General features: G+C 39.6%; 1 protein-coding gene across 7 annotated transcripts in view; it reads left to right on the top strand.

The window, feature by feature from the left end:
* Positions 1-640: 640 nt before the first annotated feature.
* Positions 641-24,205, top strand: part of sun1b (Sad1 and UNC84 domain containing 1b) — a 39,616-nt gene continuing 16,051 nt past the window's right edge. For 3 of the 7 annotated variants that reach the window (XM_023288184.3, XM_055005099.1, XM_035956316.2), the window contains exons 1-5: positions 6,207-7,954; positions 8,281-8,378; positions 20,044-20,232; positions 21,824-22,071; positions 23,846-24,115. In XM_023288184.3, coding sequence (XP_023143952.2) covers positions 7,910-7,954; positions 8,281-8,378; positions 20,044-20,232; positions 21,824-22,071; positions 23,846-24,115 — 850 coding nt within the window. In that variant the 5' untranslated portion in view covers positions 6,207-7,909. Of the gene's footprint in view, positions 780-5,850; positions 6,163-6,206; positions 7,955-8,280; positions 8,379-20,043; positions 20,233-21,823; positions 22,072-23,845; positions 24,116-24,205 lie in introns of those variants that run through there. The other 4 variants (XM_055005098.1, XM_023288185.3, XM_023288189.3 and 1 more) reach the window with 4 other exon arrangements.

A 24,205-nucleotide genomic window follows, 5' to 3' on the forward strand; every position in this document is an offset into this window, starting at 1 on the left:
AAAAATACAGATGTTTGATGTGGACAATATTCAGAGTTTTTGCCTGTTTTTGAGTCATATTACTGGTCTCAGCACAAACAAACCAGCAAACCATATCATAAGACAATAAACAGAGGAACATTTCCAGCAACCATCACTCCTGTGTTCTAATGGTACATTGTGTGTCAGGAAAGAGTTAAATTTCCCCTTTTCTTCCTTCTTTTTCTTGTTTTCAAATGAATCCATCTTTATTATTCTTAGGTACTATAAAAATGCAAATAATATGTATTTGTTTATTATTATTATTATTATTATTATTATTATTATTATTATTATTATTATTATTATTAATAATAATAATAATAATAATAATAATAATAATAATAATAATAATAATAATAATAATAATAATAATAATAATAATAATAATAATAATAATAATAAATGTATTTTAACTTTCAGATGAAACAACTCAAAACAGTTAAATTCCCCATTTTCATCCTCCTTGTTTTCTCATGAATCCGTTGGTGCCTGTTGTTCTTCCGGTCTCCACTCAGTGACGCTGTTTCACGTCCACAGTCAGTCTCGCGGGGTTTTGAAGGGATCCCATATATGGTCATTTTTACCATATTTGGAATGACGCGTGTGGCGCAACGGAAAATATGACCGCGTGCGGGAAAAAGCGAACGTTAGACCGAGTTCCAGTTCTGACGGGAGCCAGAGAACCGTCGGCTGCCGGTGAAGCTCCGAGCGGCTGAACGTCTAGACGGCGGACAGGTTCCCTCAGGTGGCCCGTGAACGTGAGTAGACCGACTTCCGTGTTGCTTCCTGATGGAAACTGTCGAGCTGCAGTTCCGGTTTGTAGTCTTTATTATCGGTTACATTTTAACGGGAGAAAATGAAGCTGCAGAGAGTGGAGAGCTGGTTTCCTTCTGTGGAACTGAGCAGTTTGGCTGAAATGAAAACTGATTGCAGCTGCTCTCTGAAGCCTCTTTATGATCTGTTGTTGACTTTTCTGTGTTTGAAAACTACTCAACTGGCAGATGCAGTGGTTGCCAGTTGTTAAAAATAATTAACTCAAGTTCTACTGCAGTTCAGAGTGGATGTACTGTGACTAAGCTTCATTGTTGTACTTTTGTTTTCAGCTGCATTTTTCATACCTCCTCCTGCCCAGTGACATACATCCATATATATCTTCAAAAGTAGTGATTCTGAATTAGATTTTTCTCCTTCTCTACTTCTGCACAAAGCATTATTTTTAAACTCTCTTGGATTAGCTGTGAAATCAGAGAACACAACTGAACTTTCTAGCGATGTTTTACTCCAACAGTAGCAACGCAAACATAACAGAATATAATGTTGCAATAAAAGGCAGCATTAATACAGCAGCATATATGATAATAAAACACATTTTTCTGCAGAATAAGCACTTTGTAAGTCATATTGCTGATGTTATTTGAGGTACTGAATGCAGGGTTTTCATGTGTAGTGCAGTATTTTAGTGTGGTTGCTACTTTTATTCCAGATTCTGGTATTTACAGCTTTAATTAGATGTTTTTTTTCATTCCTGTGGCTATAAACAAGATGTGAATAGTCCTGTTGTTTCGTCAGGCCTTTGCCTGCCTTTTGTCATCGAGTCCAAAGGTTGCAGTGAGATTGGATCCAGAATCCATCAGATTAAAGTTTACAGACTCCTGTCCAGCAGGTGGCGCCTCCCTCACTTCAGATTTAGGAGGAAAATCTTAACTCACACCTGCAGAGTTCAGTGTGATTCGGGGGCAGTTGTTGGATATTTATGTTCTATAAAGAACTACAATAATATATTAAGTCACTAAGTGTTTTCATCAGTGGTGAAACAATTATTCATACAGCCCAAATCTGCTGTTATAATAATAATAATAATAATAATAATAATAATAATAATAATAATAATAATAATAATAATAAAAGTGCAGAACTATTACCGGCAAAATCTACTTAAAGTATCAAAAGTTAAAATACTTACTGAGAGTTTATCTCCTTGCATTTTCTACGCAAGCCACAAGTTAGAAGAATTATCATTTTAAAAACACACTGGACTTCATAATACTTCTTATTAATTCTTTGTCACTTCACACAGATTCACAGTTTGCCATTTCAGAGCTTCAGCCTGAGCAGATTTAATCAGATGACTAATTAAAAACACCCGCATAGTTCTGGGGGTTCATTAATTTATAACATACTTAGCAATATGTTTAAATGTGTTTGTATGAAAGAAAAGGAGGACAAATGTGGAGTAGAAGTATAAAGCAGCATTTCAGTGTCTAGAAAACACATCTGTATCTGTATCTCTGATTCTGCACTTATTTTTGCACCTCATTTCTGTATTGTTATCGTTCTCTCTGTTTTGTGGGTCATTCCAGAACTGGAGGACATTTGGGCTTCAAAATGTTTGAAAAATAAACCTTCTCTTACACAGTTTTATGCTCCATATTCATCAATAATAGGTGATAAACCATCAAAGGCTTGATTAGCTCAGCTTCCACATCAATGGCAGCATTTTTATTCCATGTTTTATGTGTTGCTTGCTAACCCTACTCTAATCACAGTAACAGGGTTGCTAATCCATGCTAATGTTAGCTTTTTCTCAGCAGTAGAAGCTAGATATTTAGCTGCTGTTACTGCTGACCAAGAGGACAAACTGACTGATGGAAAACAGTAAAGACAAAAGTAAAAAGAATTGGTCTTTTCCTGATAATACGAGGTAGAGTGAGACATTCAATCAAGGCTGAAAATGTTCTGACAATATGAAAAATAGAAGAGAGGACATAGCTTTGCTGTACACATTCTTTTGGGAAACTATTTGATGATGTTGATGATAAAAAGAAGACAGGAAATGACAGAAACGAGACAGAAAACGACAAAAACAAGACACTGAATGACAAAAATGTGACAGAAAATGACAAAAACAAGACAGAAAATGACAAAAACGAGACACAAAACGACAGAAATGAGACAAAATGACAGAAATGAGACACTCCTCCAGTTCTGGAATGGCCCTTGTAATTTAAGCATTTTTACTTTCAATGAGAATTGTCTTCATTTGTAGAGACCCAGTTGCCCTCACAGTTCTCTTCATTTGGGACTGCTTTGGGTTTTTTTTCCCAGTATTTGTTCATTTCAAGCCAAATAATTGTGTAATGAGGTTCTCGATTACACTTGATCCAGATTAGATTGTAAAGGAGATTGTTTGTTTTGGCGCTATGATCAGCCAGTAGTGATAAAGCTGTTTGCAGTGTTTTGGTAAGATTTATTTAACTGAAGGAATGCTTCATGCCGTTAGTTGTCTGGTCATATTTTTTTGCTCGCTTTCATCTCTTGGCCATAAATGAAGCTTTTTGTAAAGAGAAGCAGCTGTGGATGCAGCAGGTATTTCAGTCTGGACCTGAAGAAACTCTGTCAGTGGTAATAAAAGATCCTTTATTTTTCAGATGGGCTGTGTTCTCCACATACATTTACATAGACAGTTGGAAATCATGAGTCTATTTGTATAAAAGCTGCTCTCCGTTTGCTTCATCTCCTCTTTCTTGTTAACTCTTTGTGCTTCGACAGCAGACTGCAGGGTTTATTTTTTTCTTTTTGTACAATATAAACTCATTTGTTCCTGCAAAACATATACTTGTGCTCAGTGGACTTTGCTAGTGAAACAGTGGTTTGTACTTTTGCACTTTGTGTCAGATCTGCAGCAAACATTTTGATGGAAAAAGCAATACATCAGCACATCTTCAGGTAGTTTGGAATCGTAATCAAATTGTTCTGCTTTATCTGACTGAGCTGGAAATGCTAACTCAGCAGTAGAAAATGGAGATTTCTTTTAGTGAATTGAAAGAACTTTATTGTTGAGTATTTATCGTGTTGTTTCTGTTGCATTGGTGCAGTGGTTTATTTGCTAAATGTCACATTAAACTGAGAGATTTTAAATGTTTGCAGTGATGCTGCTACTTGCAGATGGACTGATGAAACTTTCACTGCAGTTTAAGGATTAATTACAACAAGTGTAACAGTGTTTAAGGTTACATAAGCTGGACAGGGTCAGATATATTTGCTTTGGGGAGATTGTTGTTGGTGGCGACAGCATACAGTACTACCTACTTTGGTTTTGCCCATGTTTAATACTCCGAAATATATTTAATAAGTGTAGATGCCGCTTCCTTTCCTGATTAGTGTCGCTGCTGGTGTAATAGAAATGGAGCGTAAGGCAAGTTTATTTATATTGCACAATTCATGCACAAGGAAATTCAAAGTGCCTTACAATGGCAAATAAATTAATTACAAAGGCTTTAAAATCATAGAAATAATACATAATTTAAGCAATAAAATCAACATGAAATTTTATGATAGTAAAAACAATAAAATGAAAACTCATAAAATGAGATATAAAATAAAATCACTTTAGAAGTTACAGTGCAGTGCTGAAATCATTAATCAAAGGCAACAGTAAATAGTCTTTAACCTTGATGTAACCCTTAGATGCATCTGTGGGTCACAAGTGACCAGGTGAGGTCGTTTTCTTGCAGTGTCTTTGTTATGAAAAGTTTTTATCATTTCACATTCCAGCTATTCCTCAAAAAACACCTTTTTAATATCATTCCATTTCAATTTTTAAGTTGCCTTTTATACTTTAAAAGAAACTAATGTTTGTATTAGTACTCCAAGCTCTTTATCACTGATAATAATCATACAAGAGGTGATGGAGGGACAGAGAGCAGCAACAGCTGGAGGAAAAGAGTGTAAACATGTCTACAAAATGAATGTTGACATTCTTCTACTGTTGTTCTGTTTAATATTCTTCTTTTTCAATTATCAAAATGAAAAAAATCTGTATAAAGTGAAAAATAAACTTATTTCAAACATGAAATAATTCTTGTGCGGACAATAATACAATACAAACAATAATACAAATTAGTATTCTTAACCAAAATGACAAAAAAACTGGCATAAAAACACATTGATTCTTGTTCAGGTAATTTCTGACCCACTTATGGAAGCGTGTATAGGGTCCAGTCACTGGAGCAGCTAAGGGTTAAGAGTGACAGTGCAGTGCTGCTATTAACCCTTGTGTTGTCCTGGGGGTCTAAATTGACCCGTTTTAAAGTTTGAAAATGTGGATAAAATATATTTTTTCACTGTGAAACTTCTGATGTCCACATTTTCAACGTTTTTGGGAAATCTCTGAACATTTTCTGGTGGAAAAAAAGAAATGTTAAAAATGTTTCTTAAGAACATTCACAAAAAAAATCTACCAAAATCCAGCGAATTATGCTGGATTTCGGTTGATTTTTTTTTTCTGAATGTTATTAAAGAAAATATTAGAAGTTTTAGTCATATATGTAATCACTTTAGATATTTGTCGGATTTTTTTGGCAGATTTTTACTCATTTTTTGAAAATATTTACAAGAATTTTCTTGCCAAATTTGGGGGATTTTTTTAAAATTAGAACTTTTAAGGGAAACTTTTAAGGAATTATTGGAATTTTCCTTCCTGAAGGTTTTGCAAATTTTCAGAAATTTGGGGGATTTTTTTGCTGGATTTTTGGATTTTTTTCAGAGAAGGAAACAATATTTTTTGGCGCCCTTAAATGAAGACGGTCATTAATCAAAGGCAGCAGTAAACAAATACGTCTTTACCCTCGATTTAAAGGAGCTGAGAGTTTCAGCAGACCTGTAGTTTGCTGGAAGTTTGTCCCAGTAAAGCTCATAAATGTTTGTTTGAGGGGCAGGTGTGATGCAGGAACCTTCACAGCACCACACAGGGACTCCTGTCATTGCACGGAGCTCCAGCAGTCGTTGCAGCGCTGCCGTCCTCCAATAGATTTGAAGTGTGCGCTCTGGCCGACAATGGAGGCCCGACGGTGGGAGGATCGGCGCAGCAGCGATCCTTCTGGCTTTGTTACGCCCGGGAAGCCATTTTGGAAATCTGGTTGTTGTGCTCCAGCATAACAGTCACTGGCTACCTGCAAACTTTTGGGTCTTTCTGCGGGAAAACAACACGAAGGATCTGTAGGTCCGCAACGGGAAACGCGCTTTTGGAGCTTCGTGCGTCCTGGCGCACACTGAAGTTTGCGCATCTTCGCCGATAGAAATATGCGGATTCCGCTGCTCTGGATTAAAGAATAACAACTTCCATGGACTCTAACCACGCGGGCAAGTTGACAAGCTGAATGAGTAACGTCGTAAACGTTGGTGTGGCTGCAGATTCCGGCTGTGAATGTGTGTTTGCGTTCCGTCGGACCTGTTTTGTCCCCGCTGGGCTCCTTTACCAAACACTCTGACAGCCAGCGCAAATCTCGGGCCTTATTTTCTCGGCTCGTTTTTTTTTTTTTTTTTTACACATCTGCGACATGATCAGCCGTTAAATGTGCGATCGGCTGTTAGTAGCAGTCGGTGTGTGTGTGTTTCCACTGAGTGCCGTCAAAGCAGCCTGTAGGATAAGCAGCAGAAATAGTGCGTCAAGGCTGAAGTCGGTGCGTTCACGGTCTAAATACGTAGCGTCTAAATTTAGCCCAGAGCAACGTGGGAATGTAACGAGGCTTATATGTCACCCGCACACTTTCTGCACTTCTAATTAAAGCTAACGTGTGTTCGGTGTGAAACGGTGTTGTGACAGGACTCGGCTGTTTGTCGCAGGTGGTTTGCGTAAAGGAGGAACCTGACTTATTGTTCGCTCTGTCTCCTCTTCATCATGAGCTCAGGTTTGATTTTGAGGTGATCAGAGGCTGCAGCAGGATCCGCTGCACCAGTTGACAACTAATCCACTCAATCTGAGAGTCCACTTGGCTTCGGGGTATTTGTTTCTGTTTATCCGTCTTTTGGGATTGAAGATTTGATCAAGATTATGTGTTGAGATTTTAGTGGCTGATTTTAGTAAAAGCCATCTGTTTTCTGTTCCGGTTTGTTGTTTTGTGACTGGACAGACACGGTCAGTGCATGAAACAAGGGCTCGACCTTTATTAAATCAGCTGGTGAGGGTCACTGGGGTTTTTCTTGTGCTTTAATAGTAAATATTTGCAAAGTACCTGAAGTATGATTAGGAAACGCTGGCTGCCAGAGTGCACTCCGCTGCCAGGACACAAGACTAAAGTACACACTAATCCAGCAATAAGTCAATCCTGCATGAAGGTTTTAGCTGTTTATAGTAGTAGTATTATAGTAATATAATAGTTATTCTTGAATATCCTCAAGGGGATGAATAAAGTATCTGTATTCTATCTATTTATTGTAGAGCTGCAACAATAAATCTGTTACTTGTCAACTAGTAAATTACTTGCCAACTATTTTGATAATCAATTAATTGGTTTGAGTCATTTTTTTGTTTAAAAAGTCTATATGATAAGATTTTAGCGTCTTAAATTTGAGTATTCTGTGGTTTCTTTACTGCAACAGTAAATGGAAAATGTGCAATAACAGATTAATCAACTGTGAAATTATTGCAGCCATATTTGCAGTTTCTGCTATCTTATTGATGTAAATGAAGTGTAAAGAATAATAGAAACCCGTGTCAGGACTAAGTCTGCAGCTGTATCTGGATCAAAAACTCTACATTCTAACCTTCATGGAGGGAGACTGTTGCATTGGCGTCCCTAATAAACTGTCAAACGTGAGTGTATTCTGGTGACTCAGTGTTTGAACAGCCACTTCTCATGCTGCAGGTTTCAGTGTGAGAAGCTCAACCCTCTGAAGCCAGTTGCTTCCCGCCCGTTGCCTAAAAACCTGCCCCACCCCTTCGTGTTTCACTGGGTTTCGTAATCGGCAGCTTACTCAAGGCAGTCGCCGTGGGAGAAGCTGTCCTGCTGCTCTGTCCCGTCACTACCAGACATTCCTGTCGGTTGTTTCCTGACCCGAGCAGAAGAGACGAGTCATTGATTGCGGCGTCCGTCAACAGCCGGCCAGCATGCAGGAAGAGTTCGTCCAGCTCTCGGCCAACGGCAGAACCACGGTAGAGTTGTTGTGTTCTGAGGAAAGGAATGTCCAGCAGCTCTCATTAGGCTTTCTGACACGGCTGTACAGCAGAGCACTGACTGCCGGTTGTGTCTTGTTGGAGAGCAGCCCAGCAAGCAGTGTTACAATGCTGTGGTATTTCTAATGTGCTCTGTTCCTGAAACACGTTTAAACCGAGACACAGTTGAGCTCATTAGCAGAACTAATTTTTCTGTAGGAGACAGATTGAACGGCGCGTTGTTGCGAGTGTGTGTGAAAGTTAGTCTGTTCTTGTTAATCTGTCAGCTCTGGCTAAAAGAGTCCTGTGCATCCTAACTCTTGCAGTCTAAACAAAGAAGAATGACCATGGATTTTTCCCAGCTGCACACATACACGCCGCCACAGTGTGCTCCGGACAACACCGGCTATACGTACTCTCTCAGGTGAGACCTCAGGCTGCGCTGCAGCGGCTGCACTTCCAGCATGCATGTCATTTATAGATGCAACAGCTCAGAGAATGAAGTTAGAATGAAGGGAAATTATGAGATCCAACTTTTGCTTTTGAATCAGTTTAAGGACTTTGCAGGTGCAGTGTCGACCAGCTACTAACCTTACCAGAATATGCTATCAAGGGATGCTAATAAGAAACTTTTTATATCTAATCATGTCAGTCAGCTGATCCCAAAGATAGTTTCTACATTTATTACTGCTTGTGTGCCTGATGAGTGATGATTGTTTTTAGGATGCTTTAATGACTGAATGTTGTTTTTTGCCTTTAAATGGGAACGAATACAAGAAGAAACGTTTTAAATGTACTTACAGAGGTTTTGTTAATCTGTTCTTCTCTTTTGTAAAAACGTGCTGTGGTTGTGGTCTTGATGAGTCAGACTCATGATTCAGTCTGTGTTTGTGTTCGGAAACTGGGGACTCTTGCACATGGTGAGAGCAGAGAACGTACCAAGATTAGTTTATGCTACATTTACAAGTTTTCTGTTTTGGTTTAATGTTGGGAATGCATACCTTGTAGCAGCAGTAGCCTCTCCCATCCACTCATTGTTTGTCGTTACTCGCCATCACAGCTCAGGCTGCAGGCGTGGTCAACATATCGCCAGGAAGGTCTGAGCTTGTGGAGGAATGTTGCCTGTCACCGTTGATGTCGGTAGTTTTCAGAACAGAGAAAGTCTTTTGGGCGTGTAGGTCAGGAAATTTCAGTTTCATCTTTCAGCTCAAGGGTAAAGAAGTGTGAATAAATGCGTGACTTTTGGGAGTCAAGCCCTCCCATCTTTTAGTCGAGGCTATGAAGGTGTCTCGTAAAAAGTCGAGTTTGAACAAGGACCTCTCATTAGTTTTACAGCTGCCTGTCTCAGAATGCTGTGAAAGGTGCATTCAGCAGGCCGACAGTAGTCTTTACCGCCGAGTCAAACTAATTCAGATTGCAGTTTTATGTCATGCTAGGGGACATTTTCATTCTGTATTTCATGTGTCCGCAGTGTTTCTGTCTTATGCCTGAGATTTAGAACAGCAGGTGTTGCTTGAGAAGCAATAACAGAAGCAACAAGAAAAGCACTTGGAGAGCGCAGTACTCCGCCAAGGCTGCTCATTCCCCCATACGGCATTGTCAGAAATGGGAAATTTAAAAAAAAAATTTTAATGCAGCATTTGTTTATTAGTTATTGATGATCAGAAATCACGGCAACATAGAATGTGTCCATTTAATATAGATGTACCACAAACAAAATGACCTTGCGCTGAGCACAGTTGTGTGTTATGAATGTGTACGTTATGTACGAATACTGAATCGTGCGTAGGAATATGTAGTGGGAATTGAATGGATGTGGAAACACCCCCACAATTTAATCAATTGTTCCTTGTATCATTTCCGATGGATAAGTCCCAATAAGTCTACAGCGATGGATGTGTAGTACGATCACAATCATGTGATGTTCACTTGTAGTCGTAGTTACAGTGACGTCGTGCTGCTATCTGGCAATGATAGAGAACTCTTTAACAAATCCGTGGATCCAGACTATTAGCCACATCACTGCCAATATCTAATCACTTGGTCCTTGTGTCATTTCTGACCTTCCCTGAAAATTTCATCCAAATCCTTTTGTCCGTTTTTGAGTAATGTTGCAAACAGACAGATGGACAGACAAACCAACACCGGTCATCATGTAACTCCGCCGTGTTCCTTGGCGGAGTAATAGCAACTTGTCATGACTGCAGGACAACTTTGTGGCCGACAGGCTGCATTCTAGTCTTAGTACCAAATCTACTGAGTAACCTTTGGACTGAGGCAAAGTGAGATGAATGTACAAAAGCTCGTCTGACGCCCTGCTGGAATCCGGCAGGTAGACCGAACGGCTGGAACAAGCTAATCGTGTTTCTTTGAATGTAGTCAGCTGAGAGGCTAATAATGAACTCTACAGTCACAACCGTGGTCCTGATCCCAGGATTACACTAATAGTTTATGCTTCTTGACTAGCTGGTTTGGGAGAGCTCTGGTTTTTATTAGCTTGCTGCAGCGGAGCGGCTGATAATTCTCAGCTTGGTGAACTGAAGGCATCTGTTTGTTTCAGTATATTCTGAAGAAACAGTCGGATGGCAGTAAGTGTTGTTTAGCTGCTTGTTTAAAGCTGCAGCTGACAGTGTTACAACTTTAGATGATGTGTGTGTGTGTGTGTGTGTGTGTGTGTGTGTGTGTGTGTGTGTGTGTGTGTGTGTGTGTGTGTGTGTGTGTGTGTGTGTGTGTGTGTGTGTGTGTGTGTGTGTGTGTGTGTGTGTGTGTGTGTGTGTGTGTGTGTGTTGTGTAGCAGAGACCGACAGGGTCAGGTGACAGAAACCGTTGGCCCATCTGTTGTCAGAACTCAAAAGAGCAGCGACAAGTTTTGTGGCACAAGAGAAAGAGGAAGAGGAGGCCAGCAGGGACCGACCTCGTGTCGGTTGAATTAATATCGTGAACGCATCAAGGGAAACACTTTTGTGTACAGATTTATAACCTTTAGCTGCTTTAACTCTCTTCTTCGCTGGATCGACTCTAATGTGCCTCCCTTTAGTGGATTCATTCGTATTTAGGTTGAACACATGAAAAGTTTTTGCTGTCAACCAACTGCAGCTTCAGTGCTACCTTACAGTTCTCTAAATTATACGCATAAATCAAGCAAGTTTTGAATTTTAGGGGTTTCTTTTTTCTAGAATGTCTAATCATTCAGACAAATTTGTGTTCTTATTTATTTTACAGGTCAGTCACAGAATATAACGGGCATCACTTTTATTTTACTTATTTTTAAAATATTCTTTAGTAAATAATGGAATTCTTTATCATTTTGAAAATGCAAATGTGTTATTTCAAGAATATAAAATGATGTAAAACAGGGGTGTCAAACTCATTCTAGTTCAGCCCAGTTTGATCTCAAGTGGGCCAGATTAGTAAAATCATAGCATAATAACCTATAAATAACAACAACTCAAAAATTTTCCTTTGTTTTTAGTGCAAAAAAGTACATTCTGAAAATGTTCATATTTAAGGAATTATCTTTTTACAAAACATTGTGAACAACCTGAAAATTCTTAAGAAAAATAAGTTAAATTTCAACAATATTATGCCTCAGTTTATCATTTACACATTGCAACTTACAGATCACAGAGTGTCTACAAAGGAACAAAACAGTTAGTCATCTGGAACTGAACAGTATAGTGTTTTACTTTATGATCAAAATGACAAAAATCAGACAAAAAAAACGAGACAAAATATTACAAAAATAAGATGCATAATGGCCAAAACGAGATTCAAAAGAACAAAAAAATGAGACAAACGACACAGAACAAAACAAAAAAGAGGCAAAGTATTAGACAAAAAGTTACAAGGCGACAAAAACAAGACAAAAAATTACATAAATGACACAAACGAGACCAAAAATGACAAAAGTGAGAAACAAAATGACAAAAAATAGACAAACAATACAAGTGAGACAAAAAACAAAACGAAAAAACAAGAAACAAAACGACAAACAACCAAATCTGACAAAAAAAAACAGACAAAATATTACAAAAATGATGCACAAAATGATAAAAGAACAATAAACAATCTAGTATTTTACTTTATGATCAAAACAACTTGTCATGGTCTAGAAATTATTTTAAATTTATAATTTTACTAATTTACAAATTGCAGTTAATGTCTGCCCTCTAATTTTTACATTTTACAAAGCGGTCCTGCGGGCCGGATTGGACCCTCTGGTGGGCTGGTTTTGGCCCGCAGGATGCATGTTGAACACCTCTAATGTAGAGGTTTGTAACAGTGGAAGTTCTTTGAACTTATTTGGATGAAATTGCATGAAGTGGGCGCAGCGACGTACTAGAACAGACGAAATACTGTAATTTGAATTAATGTGCATTTTCCACACATTTACAGACGCTCTGATGCACCTTCAGTGGTGGTCTAGAGTTTAAAGCAGCACTGACAAATCTTTGTGGTTTACATCTGTCATATGTTTCACGCTGTGGCTGCATCACTTTCAGAAAAACAGGCCGACTGCACCCACATCAAGCAGGTTCAGACTCGCACAGGTCCTTCATATTTTATGATGGTGGAAGTGGGTCAGTGGAGCTGGAGGCTCTGGCTGGAGGTGATAGTTGAACTGTGATGGTGTCTTAGTGGAGTTAAAGGACACTGTGTGTTTCTGGCTGTGAACAGTAGCTACACATGATTAATTTGGAAGGAAATAAATGAATGGAGACTTACAAACTCAGCCTGCTATCCATGTAGAGGTATTTGTTTAAGATCTTTAATATTATGTTTTTAAATTTACTTAGCGTATGAAATACAGTTCAGATTTTTACCAGTGAGTCTTACTGTGCAACTGAAGCTCCAGCTGAACGGCAGCTGGACGGCGGTTGTTCTCGCTGCCGTCACAGTTGTTTTGACATCTGGTCTGAGGGTGTTTCCGTAAACGCAGTAAAGACAGAGTTATCCTGTGTCAAAGTTACTACGTGGTAGCGTCACAACCACCCAGGGGTCTGTCTACTAGCCTCGGCTGCTGATCCGTCTCTCTCTGGAATGTTGTGCGTGGTCTCCGTAGCAACCACAGCAGCGTGAAAGGACACGCTATGGTGCCGTAGCATGGAGAGTGGAGTGGGGCTGGAGGAAAGGGATTTCTGTGGAAGGGAAAATGAGGAGCGATCCTAATCACGATGCCAAACCCTGAACACCCAGAGAGAACTGGATGGAAACTCTGGTAAATATAGACCTCAGGACTTTCTCCACTCTGCATCAGGGGAAGAAAAGTGTGTTTCATTCGTGCCCTGATTTGATATTTTTCCTGCATTTTTTGAAAGACTCATGATTTTCAAGAGAACAAACTGAGAGGAAAATTAAGAAACACAACACGATCCCTCAGCGTTGCAGGGAGGACATTAAAATAAATAGCTGAGAACAGATAATATAATACTCAGCCTGCTTCAGCCAAATTACAGCATCCCAAGCCTCTAAAATAATTTGTTGTTGGCAGCGATCTCACCCATAAAGATTCAGATACAGTGCGGTTGCATCAATTTTGCTTGGGCTTGCAGTATTCCCATAATAATGCATTCTGTGCTGTGTGTAGGAGACGAGGGCAAAATATTTGATTTTGTTTCATTGGATTCATGAGCTAAACAATCAAAATCCCATTTTTGCAGGCTGCAGCTACAATCACTGGTATAAAATCCCATAAATGTTCATATTCTCACTTTAGCAACTGTTGGTTTGCATAACTTTTCTAGATGTGTTCCAGATGATTTATTCTACAATTCTGTTTTTGTTACTCCTAGAATGACACCAACAGTCACAGCCGAACTCCTTGCATGTTGTATACGTACATGGTCATTAAAGCTGATTCTAAAATGTGATTAAAATGTGACTGCGCTATTTGCATTTCCAGGTTTTGTTGCATGCCTTATTCTTACCTGTGAAGTTGTAGGATGCAGTCTGCACCGGCTAACTAACAGATTAGGTTAGCTTGATGAATAACTCTGTGTGGCAGTTTTTGCTTTTTCTAAAAGGTTCAATCTGAACAACATTCCCTCTTGCTTTGTGTGAAGGTATGTGCTTTCTGGCAAAGCTTTCACAAAGCTTTTGCAACCACACTTGTGGTTTTGAGGCTGAGCTTTACGACCCACATGGTTTTGTATAATCTGGCAGATATGTGATCTGTGTGTGAGACTACGAAGGGTAGCCAGCATTCCTGGTGTGTTTGTGACTCAGAAGTTCAACTCAGGTCCTCATGTGGTCAGTTTCTATACTTCTTCTATGTTTAGCAGAAAGTGTTTTTCTCCATTGCAAAACATAAAATATAAAGTCAACTGCAAAAATCTGCTGAGTTCAGGCAGGACTTTTAGCGCTTATTGTAGCTCGGTTCAGTCGTGTGAGGATGTGACTGCAGAGATGGACAGTTAAATATCTGAAAACAGGCAGCAATGTAGCAGCTCTGTTCTGCTGTATGAACACCGGACGTCATGGAAGAGAGACCAGATCCTGTGTTTACACTACTGAGATATTATTTATGCATTTTCTTACACTGTGTATTTTATTACTCCGCCAAGGAATGCGATTAAGTGACGATCAGCGGTGGTTTGTCTGTCTGTCTGCCTGTTAGCAACATTACTCAAAAACAGACTAACAGATTTGGATGGAATTTTCAGGGAAGGTCAGAAATGATACAAGGACCAAGTAATTAGATTCTGGCCATGATGTGGCTCATAATCTGCATCTATTGATTTGTGAAAGATTTGTGTATCATTGTGAGATAGCGGCACAGAGTCAGTGTAACTATGACAACAAGTGAACACTACGTCAGCTGCCTGCCGATGATCACACGATTGTGATCCTACTACAAATGCACCACTATGGACTTATCGGGACTTATCCGTCGGAAATGATACAAGGCACAATTGATTAAATTGTGGGGGTGTTTGTGAGTCCCATCAATTCCCGCCGCCTGCTGCATATTTAGGTCATGTGATTCAGTATCCGTACATAACGTACACATGCAAAACACACACCTGTGCTCAGCACCAGGTCATTTTTTTTGTGGGTACATCTATATTAAATGGACACATTCTTTGTTTCTGGAATTTTTCATCATCAATAACTAATAAACAAATGCTGCATTTCTGACAGTGCCGTATGGGGGAATGAACAGCCTTGACGGAGTACTGCGCTCTCTGAGTGCTTTTCTAGTTAATTATTTTATTTTATTGTAACTCAGGGAGCAACACCATAATTTACCTTTTGGTGATGCGCATTTTCTGCAGCAGACCAAACAGGCATGTGAAACAAGAAGATCATTGTTCTTGTAAACTCGATGTTTATGTGATGTCTCCTTGTGAGCTCTCTGTTTGCTTTGTGATCGGACATCATAGTTTTTTTGCATACTCTAAGCAAAGCAGGCAGTGTGTAGGCGGGCAGCAGGAAACTAAACATGGTGCTGGAGGAGCAGAATCACCAGAGGAGATGTCACCGGAGCTGGAGTCATTCGTCTCTCTGGGTCGATCTGAGAGAAATGATGACGAGCTGTGTTGTCCTAATGAAGAGCTGAGCGGTTGGAGCCTTCACCCCGTGGGCAGATACTTTCTCAATGATGCAAACACATTCATCAGATTGCATTTACACCTGGATGAGACCTAGTCGCTCCGTGTTGGTGTGTAATAACCTTTTACTTGACACTTCAGTGACATGTCTTAAAATGTGATTGAACAAACTAAGAATATCTGAGTGTGTAGCTAATGTTGGGTTAAAATGCTGCTCTTGCATTTGCATTATAAATTCGTGAAATGGTTTCAAATAGTATGAACAGAGGGCGTGTATGTCTGGGAATAACAGAGGTTTGGCTCTAATCTCAATTGGTACATTTTTAAATAATATTTGCAGCAAGTTTTGGAGGAAAAAAAACAGCTGAATTGTAATGAAATAGCCTGAGAGCCAACTTTGTCAGTAAGTCATAGTTTCTCCTTGGAAGATCTAATCCCACAGAAGAAGCAAATTCTTCTTAACCTTCATATTCTAAATAAAATGATGTTTACTCCTGTGCTTATTTGCAGAACTAACCTCAGCTTCATGTATCTGTCATGAGTAATAATTTGGTAATTAAATATCCCAAATTAGTGACTTTTTAAAATAGTTTTTTTTTCGCTCAGTTCACCGTCGTAGAAGACTTAAGAAAGAAAATAAACATAATTAAAGCTGCAAGCAGCATTGGTCGGGTCCTCGCATCTTTGCTGGTCAGCAATTCCAAGCATGTCCACCAGGTGGTTCTGAGACTGAGAGTGTATTTTGAACTATCGCCTATTTAATGGCGATCCATCAAAACTGTCCACCACGTGACGCTGTCACTGTGAATGTATAGCGGCCTATGGATGTCATCGGGGCTGGAATCTGATCACACATGTAAAGTTTCAGGCAGATTGGAGCATGTACAGGCTAGTTAAACAGCACTTCCTGTTTCATGTTGACCCATCCACCAGGTGGTGCTCTCTTTGTGGCTGTATTTCGGTCCACAGAATTCATCAGGGCCGGACTCTGATCACACATGTAAAGTCTGAGGCAGACTGGAGCATCTGCAGGTCAGTTATACAGCACTTCCTGTTCCATGGCGGAATGTCAAAATTGCACCGGCCGCCATTTCCACGCCCTCAGACATCCGGGAGCATTTTGATAACTTTTGATCACCCATGCCTGGTGTACATCCGGGCCATATTTGAGCTCTGTCGGGGTTCCCCGTTTGAGTTTAGAGCTTTTGAAAATGTGCAAAAAATTTGTCCAAAATTGTCCAAAATATGACACATTCTTAAAATTGTCCGACTTCCTGTTGGGTTTTCGGCATGGGTGCCACAGACCTTTTTGTGCCTCTTGATGAGTTACAAATGTGTACCAAATTTCATAGCCATAGGTTACACGTCATGGCCATAGTTCCTGATGTGTGAACAAATTTTCATGCGTTTTTGAGTATTGTTAGACTGTCAAAATTGCAATTTTAAATGCGACAGAAAAATAATAAACTCGAGTTTCACGATAAAAAATTGATCACCTGATTGTTTTACAACCTCTTATGCATCAGGAGTTCGGTTATAAAGTACATCTCAGTTATTGATGCTGTTGTGTCACGTGTTGTTCTTTGATTAACATTCTGCCCGGTAAGCAAGAAATACAGCAAACATAAGCTGGTGAAATGCAGAATCAGATCAGATTGTGTGTGTCATTGTGAGAAAGTTTGGCTGCGCCCACTGAGTGTGGGAAGAGAATCAAAGCTTTGGTGTTATGTAAGCAGAGATTCCAGGAAGCTGAATGTCAGGATGGAAGCGTCTTCGTTCTCTGTACTGTATGTCTGTCTCTTCATCTGTCTTCTGAAAGCACCGTCTCTATTCATAGCCGATGTGGGCTGTGAGAGCCGATCAGTTTGGATCCACGAAACAACAGTTTGCAAACTAATTAACGGTAGTTTGCAGCTCCTGAGGAGACGGCGGAGATTATAAACTGTCACCAGTTCTTACAGGCAGACCTTTAGTGTTTTTGTTTCAAAAGAAAAGCTATGGGATGCTCATGAGTTGCCAAGTAGAGTAACAGGTTATTTTCATGTTTGTACTTGGCTGCAGGCTACACAGACAAGTGTGTTTTCTTTCTCACACACACCCTGAAACACTGCTTCAACACCCTGGGCAGTCGCATTACTAATAAATCCTGCATCATTAGGTCCTGGATGATGTGTGTCTGTGAGGAAAGTTGTTTTTGGGCAACCTGGAAACAAGCATTTTAAGTTTTATCAATTCTGCAGCCGCTCTGGATTAACTGCTTTTAGGCTCATGTGGCTTCCTTAAGTGAATTTTTTTTCATTCAAATTGTGAAGCATTTTTCAACCCTGCAGCGCCCTACAGCCGTTTGCATTTCAAATCTTTCATGGAAAATTAAACTGTTGGCCATTCTGATCCAATATTCAACATTTTTCCAGTCATTAGTGTCGTTATTGTTTCTTTAAACACATTAAGATTAAATAAATTAATCTAGAAATGTGCTGCTTTGACTTAAAATCCCACCCATAGCTGATTCTGATTGGCTGCACACCGTGAGTAATAGCTTATCAATGTATTTGTAGCAATTAATAAAAATATATATATATTTCCTGATATTCTAAGTGTACATAAGTTCGAATTGATGTTTATCTGTAACTAAAATAACTCAGTGGTTGAGTCTATGTACAGAATGTTTATATTCGTTCTCTTTATGGACTGGATGTTAGTTAGGAGGGTTTCTCTCGCACAGACACATAAAGATACTTAACAGAGACGCACTGATTTGTTTCATCGTGTGTTTTTGCTCTTTTATTGATATTCCAACACACAGTGGTTTATCTTAAGATAATCATTTATTTCTACCCCGTGCCAGGGAAATTTACATTGTTGCTGCAGCAATAAACTTATGTATTGTAATAATAATATGTACAATGTGTACAAGAATGAAAATGAATAAATACAATATTATTACACTGTAGACAACAGCAATATGAAGTGGCTTGTAAAATAAATGTAGAAGTGCAAGATGCAGCAGTGCAAATCTAATTTATAAATGATTTATTATGGTTTGAGATGATGCTGATGATATGATCACTCCTAGATATTGGTTTGGTTCATATTTGTTGTTATAATTCTGCTAGAATGATATTTAAAACCAAAGGTAAGCTCTCGGGTCCATGTACTCGTATCGTACTGCTCTGGTCATGTGTTCACAGTAGAGCCAGTTGGATGAAGGCAGGAGGCAGAACGAGGACCAAAGCACATAATTGGCTCCCGCTGAGAGCGTGTAATCCTCAGGGTTTAAAGCCACAGGGAAACATGCATGTTACATGGAGAAGAGCATGCACGTAGCTCTCATGTTGCTCAGTCAGTTGGCTGCAGTTTGTCCCGAATGCAACACTGTGCAAGGGTCACCGACTGAAAGCAGCCGGCTCCTGTTGAAACAGTGAAAGTCCCTCCTTTACACGAGTGTAACAGGAAGTTTATTCTCTGTCCTCCAGTGACAGATTGAATCCGAACGTCTGACACGGACCTTTGACTGTTGTCAGGGCCAGTACCGTAAGTTAGAAGTCTTTTAAAATACATTTTTCCTGCTTTGCCAGAGAAAGAGGGCACTCTTTGTGTGTTCGGCCTTGTGTCTTGTTTACACCAGCTAAGGACCATTATAGTTTTACTGGTGTTCAGTACGTCCTCTGCCAGGTGGGTGTGGCCCCCGTGACTCACAGTAAAACATGGCAAAGAACGTTCCCGATGTGTTTCCACTTACGGTTGGCTCTGGCTTGCAGTGAGAGGAGTTTTTTTTCCTGGCTACCAGCATACTTAGGGATATTTACTCGCTTTGTTTCTGCAGCTTTGCTTCCAGAGAGGCTCTGTGCCTGTTGTTTTGTCGTGTTTTCTCTCTCCCTTGTGAGTGAGTCACTTCCTGTCAGGAACGCTGCCAGTTGCAGGAAGCGACAGCATCACGGCTCTATGAAAGGTCTGTTTGTTTTTGTTCAAAAGGAAAGAAAAGAGAGCGTTTGTGAAGTTAACTCGTTGAAGATGAGTTACTCCAGGAAAAGTGGGATATCCCCGTTCAGAGCTGATTGAAGGCTTCTTCAGCTACTGTTTGATAAGATAAGATAAGATTAACTTTATTCATCCCAGAGGAAATCGTTTTGCCAGAGTACAGTAGAATAAACAATAAAAAAAAAAAGGTTTGTGGAATATACACAGTTGCACAGAGGTTAGTAGTAAAATGGAAATCAAAAAGAATACAAAGTACAAAATGCAGTGTCTGTGTGAAGTGTCTTAAGTGTGCAAGGTGTTACATATAAAATCTAAATAAAATAACACAAATACAAAATGTATACTGCAGACTAATAACAAGAAACAGATTAACAGAAAATGAACTGAAATGTATTGCACTAGAAATATTGCACTTTTGTCCCCAAATCCCTGCAGCAGACGTAAGAAACACCCCTCAGCTGTCATGCAATCCCTCCCTTTGTTGGTTTTTTTCTCTTTTCTTTCCCCGACTTTCTAACTTCCTCTCTGTTCTCTGTTTCCTCCTCCCATCTCCTCCAGCTCCAGCTACTCCACAGCAGCATTAGACTTTGAGAAGGAGCACCAGATCGCTCCCGTCTACGAGTCGCCCAGGATGTCACGACGGAGCCTCCGTCTGCAGACCAGCGCCGGTCTCCATGGCAACGAGAGCTCGGCCGATCACTCCCAGAACCACAGCAGCAGCTACACCAGCACCAGGAGGGAGACACGGTGAGACCTGCAGCGGACGCTTCCGTCCCCGTCGGCTTACAGCAGCAGAACCATCGCTTATTTCTGGTTCTGAGTCCTTCCTGACGCCCACGCATCGGATCAGCGAGTAGTCGAATGTGCTCTTGTGTGGCGTATTTCCAGTGACTGTCACTGGTGTGAGATTTGTCACTGAGACGTATCTGATAAATGAGGATATTCCATGGCTTGATCAAGCTCAGACGTTGTTAGTCTTCCTACGGAATGAGCTGATAAGTATTTCAGTTGCATTGAGAAGTTTAAAAACATTCAGGAGCTCAGAAGAGATACACAGTAATGAAAACTGAGTTAGAAGAATAAAGCTTTACTGTGCATGCAGGCAAAACACTGTAATCTGTAATAAGACTATTGACGGTTTATATGAAATATTATTCTTATTGTTGATATTTTAAATGTTCTAATTAAGGATCGACTGATTATTGGTAATCAAGAAAGACAAGATAACTAAAATTTGGGACTCATAACTAGGCTTCATCATCATTAATAAGTGGGACTATAATTGAATATGTAAACTAGAAGTAGAAGTGATTTAATCATGTCTGCTATGTGTTTATGTGGCTGAGATTGTCTCCTGATGTTCGTCTCTATTTTCTCAATATTCTTATGTTTTGCCACTTTTATTTCCCACTAAGGTCCAGATCTTAAAGCTTTTTTAATTATTGTTTTCCAGACTCCGTTTCAGGTTAATCTGTTGCTACCTTTAGCTGTTAGCATAGAGTTAGCCACTATGAGAGAAGCTACTTCCTGGTTTCTTGTTTCTTGTACTGCTTGAGAGAGGAAGCAGCATCACACCTGAATTAGAACTTTTAATTTGTCAATAACTGGCCAATAAAAATACAGATAATCAGAAAAAATGCCAAATATCAGCCACGATGATCAGTCAGGCAGATAATCGGTCTATCCCTAAAACAAACAGCAAATGAGACGCAGTAATGACAGATCTCTCTGTGAGATCTAAAACATTGAGAAGCGCAGACGTTAATGATTAGATTTAAAAAGACGTTACTTTGAGATGAACCAGTTCCAGTGTGCAGTGACTCACTGGAATATTTAATGGAAGTGAGAGTCGAAATCAGATCAGCAGAAAACTGATTAGGAGGAAGTTGGAAGATGTTTGATTTTAATCAGAAGAAGCATCTGCTTGTGACAAACTTCATTACTAGTCAGGTGACAGAGAGGCCAGAGCATTTCATTGATCAATAATCAGCCCATAAGAGTACAGATACCGAGAATTGGAAAAATGCCAAAAAATTATGCATAAATATCAGCCAGGCAGATAATTGGTCTATCCCTAATTCTAAGTTCCTATTCCAACCATCTGTGGAGATTTAGTTTTAACTTTTCAAAGTTTGGACATAATAATCCAACATGTCATGAACTTTTGTCGAGTGTTTCTGGGAACCAAACCAGCCCAAAGTGCCATCTGGACTGGAGACTTAGAGTAGCTGTGAACAGTTCCTCAAAGTGTGAATTAAATGTGGGCTAAGTGCATTTAGTTGTAGTTTAGTTGGGACAGATCTCAGCAACACTCACGTCTTCCTGTTTGTGATCTCAGGAAGCAGAGCAGCAGAAAGCAACAGTCCAGCTCTCTGTCGTTATCCCTGAGCCAAGCCGCCACGCCGAGGAAAACCCTCTCCTTCTCCGCTGTTAGCACCCCGATCACCAACAGCAGCAGCTTCCAGGAGAGCAGCACGGCGTCTGAAGCCTCTCAGCTCACCTCCGGCCTGGACCAGTCCCAGCTGAGGCATCGCAGCACCACCACCAATACCACCACCACCACCACGTCTGTGGATGGACACTGGGGTCAGTCACATTAGATTCTGTCACATTAGAGCGGTTCTGCTTTTCCATGGAAGTTATTTAGTATTTTTAATGCAGTTACACATGCAGATGATTTAATTTTAGACTCCTAAGATTACCTTTTAGTGCATTTATTGTAGTAGTGGGATGCAATTAAAAGACTTTTCTAATTAGTTTTTCAATTCAAATAAATTTTGGTTGACAACTGAATGGATGAATAGGCATGTAGGTGAACTTGAGCAACAAAAATATTTATGTTTCATTTCTATTTATCTGCATTTTTCATCTGTCTATTACATTTACAGATTACTGCAAACTCAAAGTCCAGTTATAATGATTATATTAAACATTTTAAGGCCTTTTTGTAAACTCAAGCACTTTCAGTGTCTTGAAAAGTGGTCTATTATGGGATGGCTACACCGTTAGCCGGTACCAGGACTGTCGTAGCTAACCTTAGCTCTGGTACTAACAGCAACATGTTTTGCACTGAGGTGATGCCGTCGGCTTTAAGTCTTGCGGTGATAAGAAAACTCTTTGTTGCACAATTTGCACACAACCAGGCTTTTCTCCAAGCTGCCATCAGGAAGTTATTTGAAAGAAAACTTTCTGCCCAACAAGCTCAATGCGGTCTCATCTTCCTTCACTGTTCACCAAATTTTCTTGTGCCCTGACAAGGCGTCCTCTGGATCTTCTTCACGGCTAGCAAACAGACTTTAGGTTCATTGCCGCCACCTACTGGGCTGGAGTATGCATCAGTGTTAAATGTGTTATTTTTTCTGCAATTAATTAATCGAAATTAACACACTGAAGTCCCAGCCCTAAATTATTGTTGTGAATATTAAAGCTGAACTTCTCCAGATTCTCTTTGAGTTATTTAATTATATTTATTTAATATTTGTGATCCTGGATATCCAGCCTCAAATCCTGGTTGTTAACTAATCAAGACTTCATTAGATAAACTGTCCATCCCGATGGGAAAATGAGGCGCTACTGTGGTTAAAAAGTGAAATCGTTATACAAACCACATTTGTATTAAGAGGAATGGAAACAAAAGAGAATAATGAGTGGTAATTTTGGTTAGGATTAGACTATATTGTCATAATTTCAGCATCTTAAAGATGAAAAAGAACTCCATTACTGTGTTCTTATTAATTTGAAATGTACTCATTTAGCAGCTGTGTTAATTAGCTTCTTTGCACATGAAGATTGTTAAATCCTGTAATCACCATGGAATACAATGCATTCTAACACAGTAATTAGGCCACAGTAGAATTACTGCATTAGTAATCTAATAGTACACAATAAAGCCCTCTTTAGCTGAATAGTGAATACTTGTACCATTCAGTTATTTTTATTCAGTAACACTAAATCTCTGGGACACTTTACTAGTTTTACCAAACTAAAATATTTCAAGAATTTTTATATGTTAATTGCAAAATAATAATTTATGCAGTTAAATTAATAAACTCTGTAATTCAGATAAAGATTGATAATTCCAATATTAAAAGAGTTTATGAAATTAAATTTCTAGGTGGGGTACAGTCAGATATGATTTCCAGACATGTAACTTCATAGGCTGAAATTTTTCCTTCTCGGTTTCAGACTTTATTTTAGGTCTGGACTTAGTTTTTTTTTGTTGTTGTTTTGTTCTGTGTGTTTTATTTTCTCTTTGCCTTCATGACACCATGGCAGGTCTGAATTAAATGAAACTGCACGTGTGCTTTCTGATTTTATCCTTGTTTTCATTCATTGTGTCCTCGTGTCGTCCCTCCTTCAGGCCACAGCTCCAGCTTCAGTTCGTCGGGTGTCAACGGCGACGCCAGCGTGTCAAAGTCCCACAGCTCACGTGGAAATGGTTACATCTGCAAAGACTGCTCATTACACTCTCAGAGGACAGACTCCCTCATCACGCAGTCTTCATCGTCGTTGTTATCATCATCATCATCATCATCTCAAGCTGCAGAAGCCTCCACCGATGGCCTCTCCTCCTCATCTTCACCTTTCACCAGTATATACACCAGAGACAGGAGTCGGAGGAGCAAGACAGGTGAGAAACTCTTGCTGCTGTTTCTTCTCACATTTGTCCTTTGTACTGCTGAAGTTCTTGTAGCTGGAAGGTTGTGTTCGTGTCTTCACT

The sequence above is a fragment of the Amphiprion ocellaris genome, chromosome 19, assembly GCF_022539595.1.
Source record: "Amphiprion ocellaris isolate individual 3 ecotype Okinawa chromosome 19, ASM2253959v1, whole genome shotgun sequence".
Lineage (NCBI taxonomy): Eukaryota > Metazoa > Chordata > Actinopteri > Pomacentridae > Amphiprion > Amphiprion ocellaris.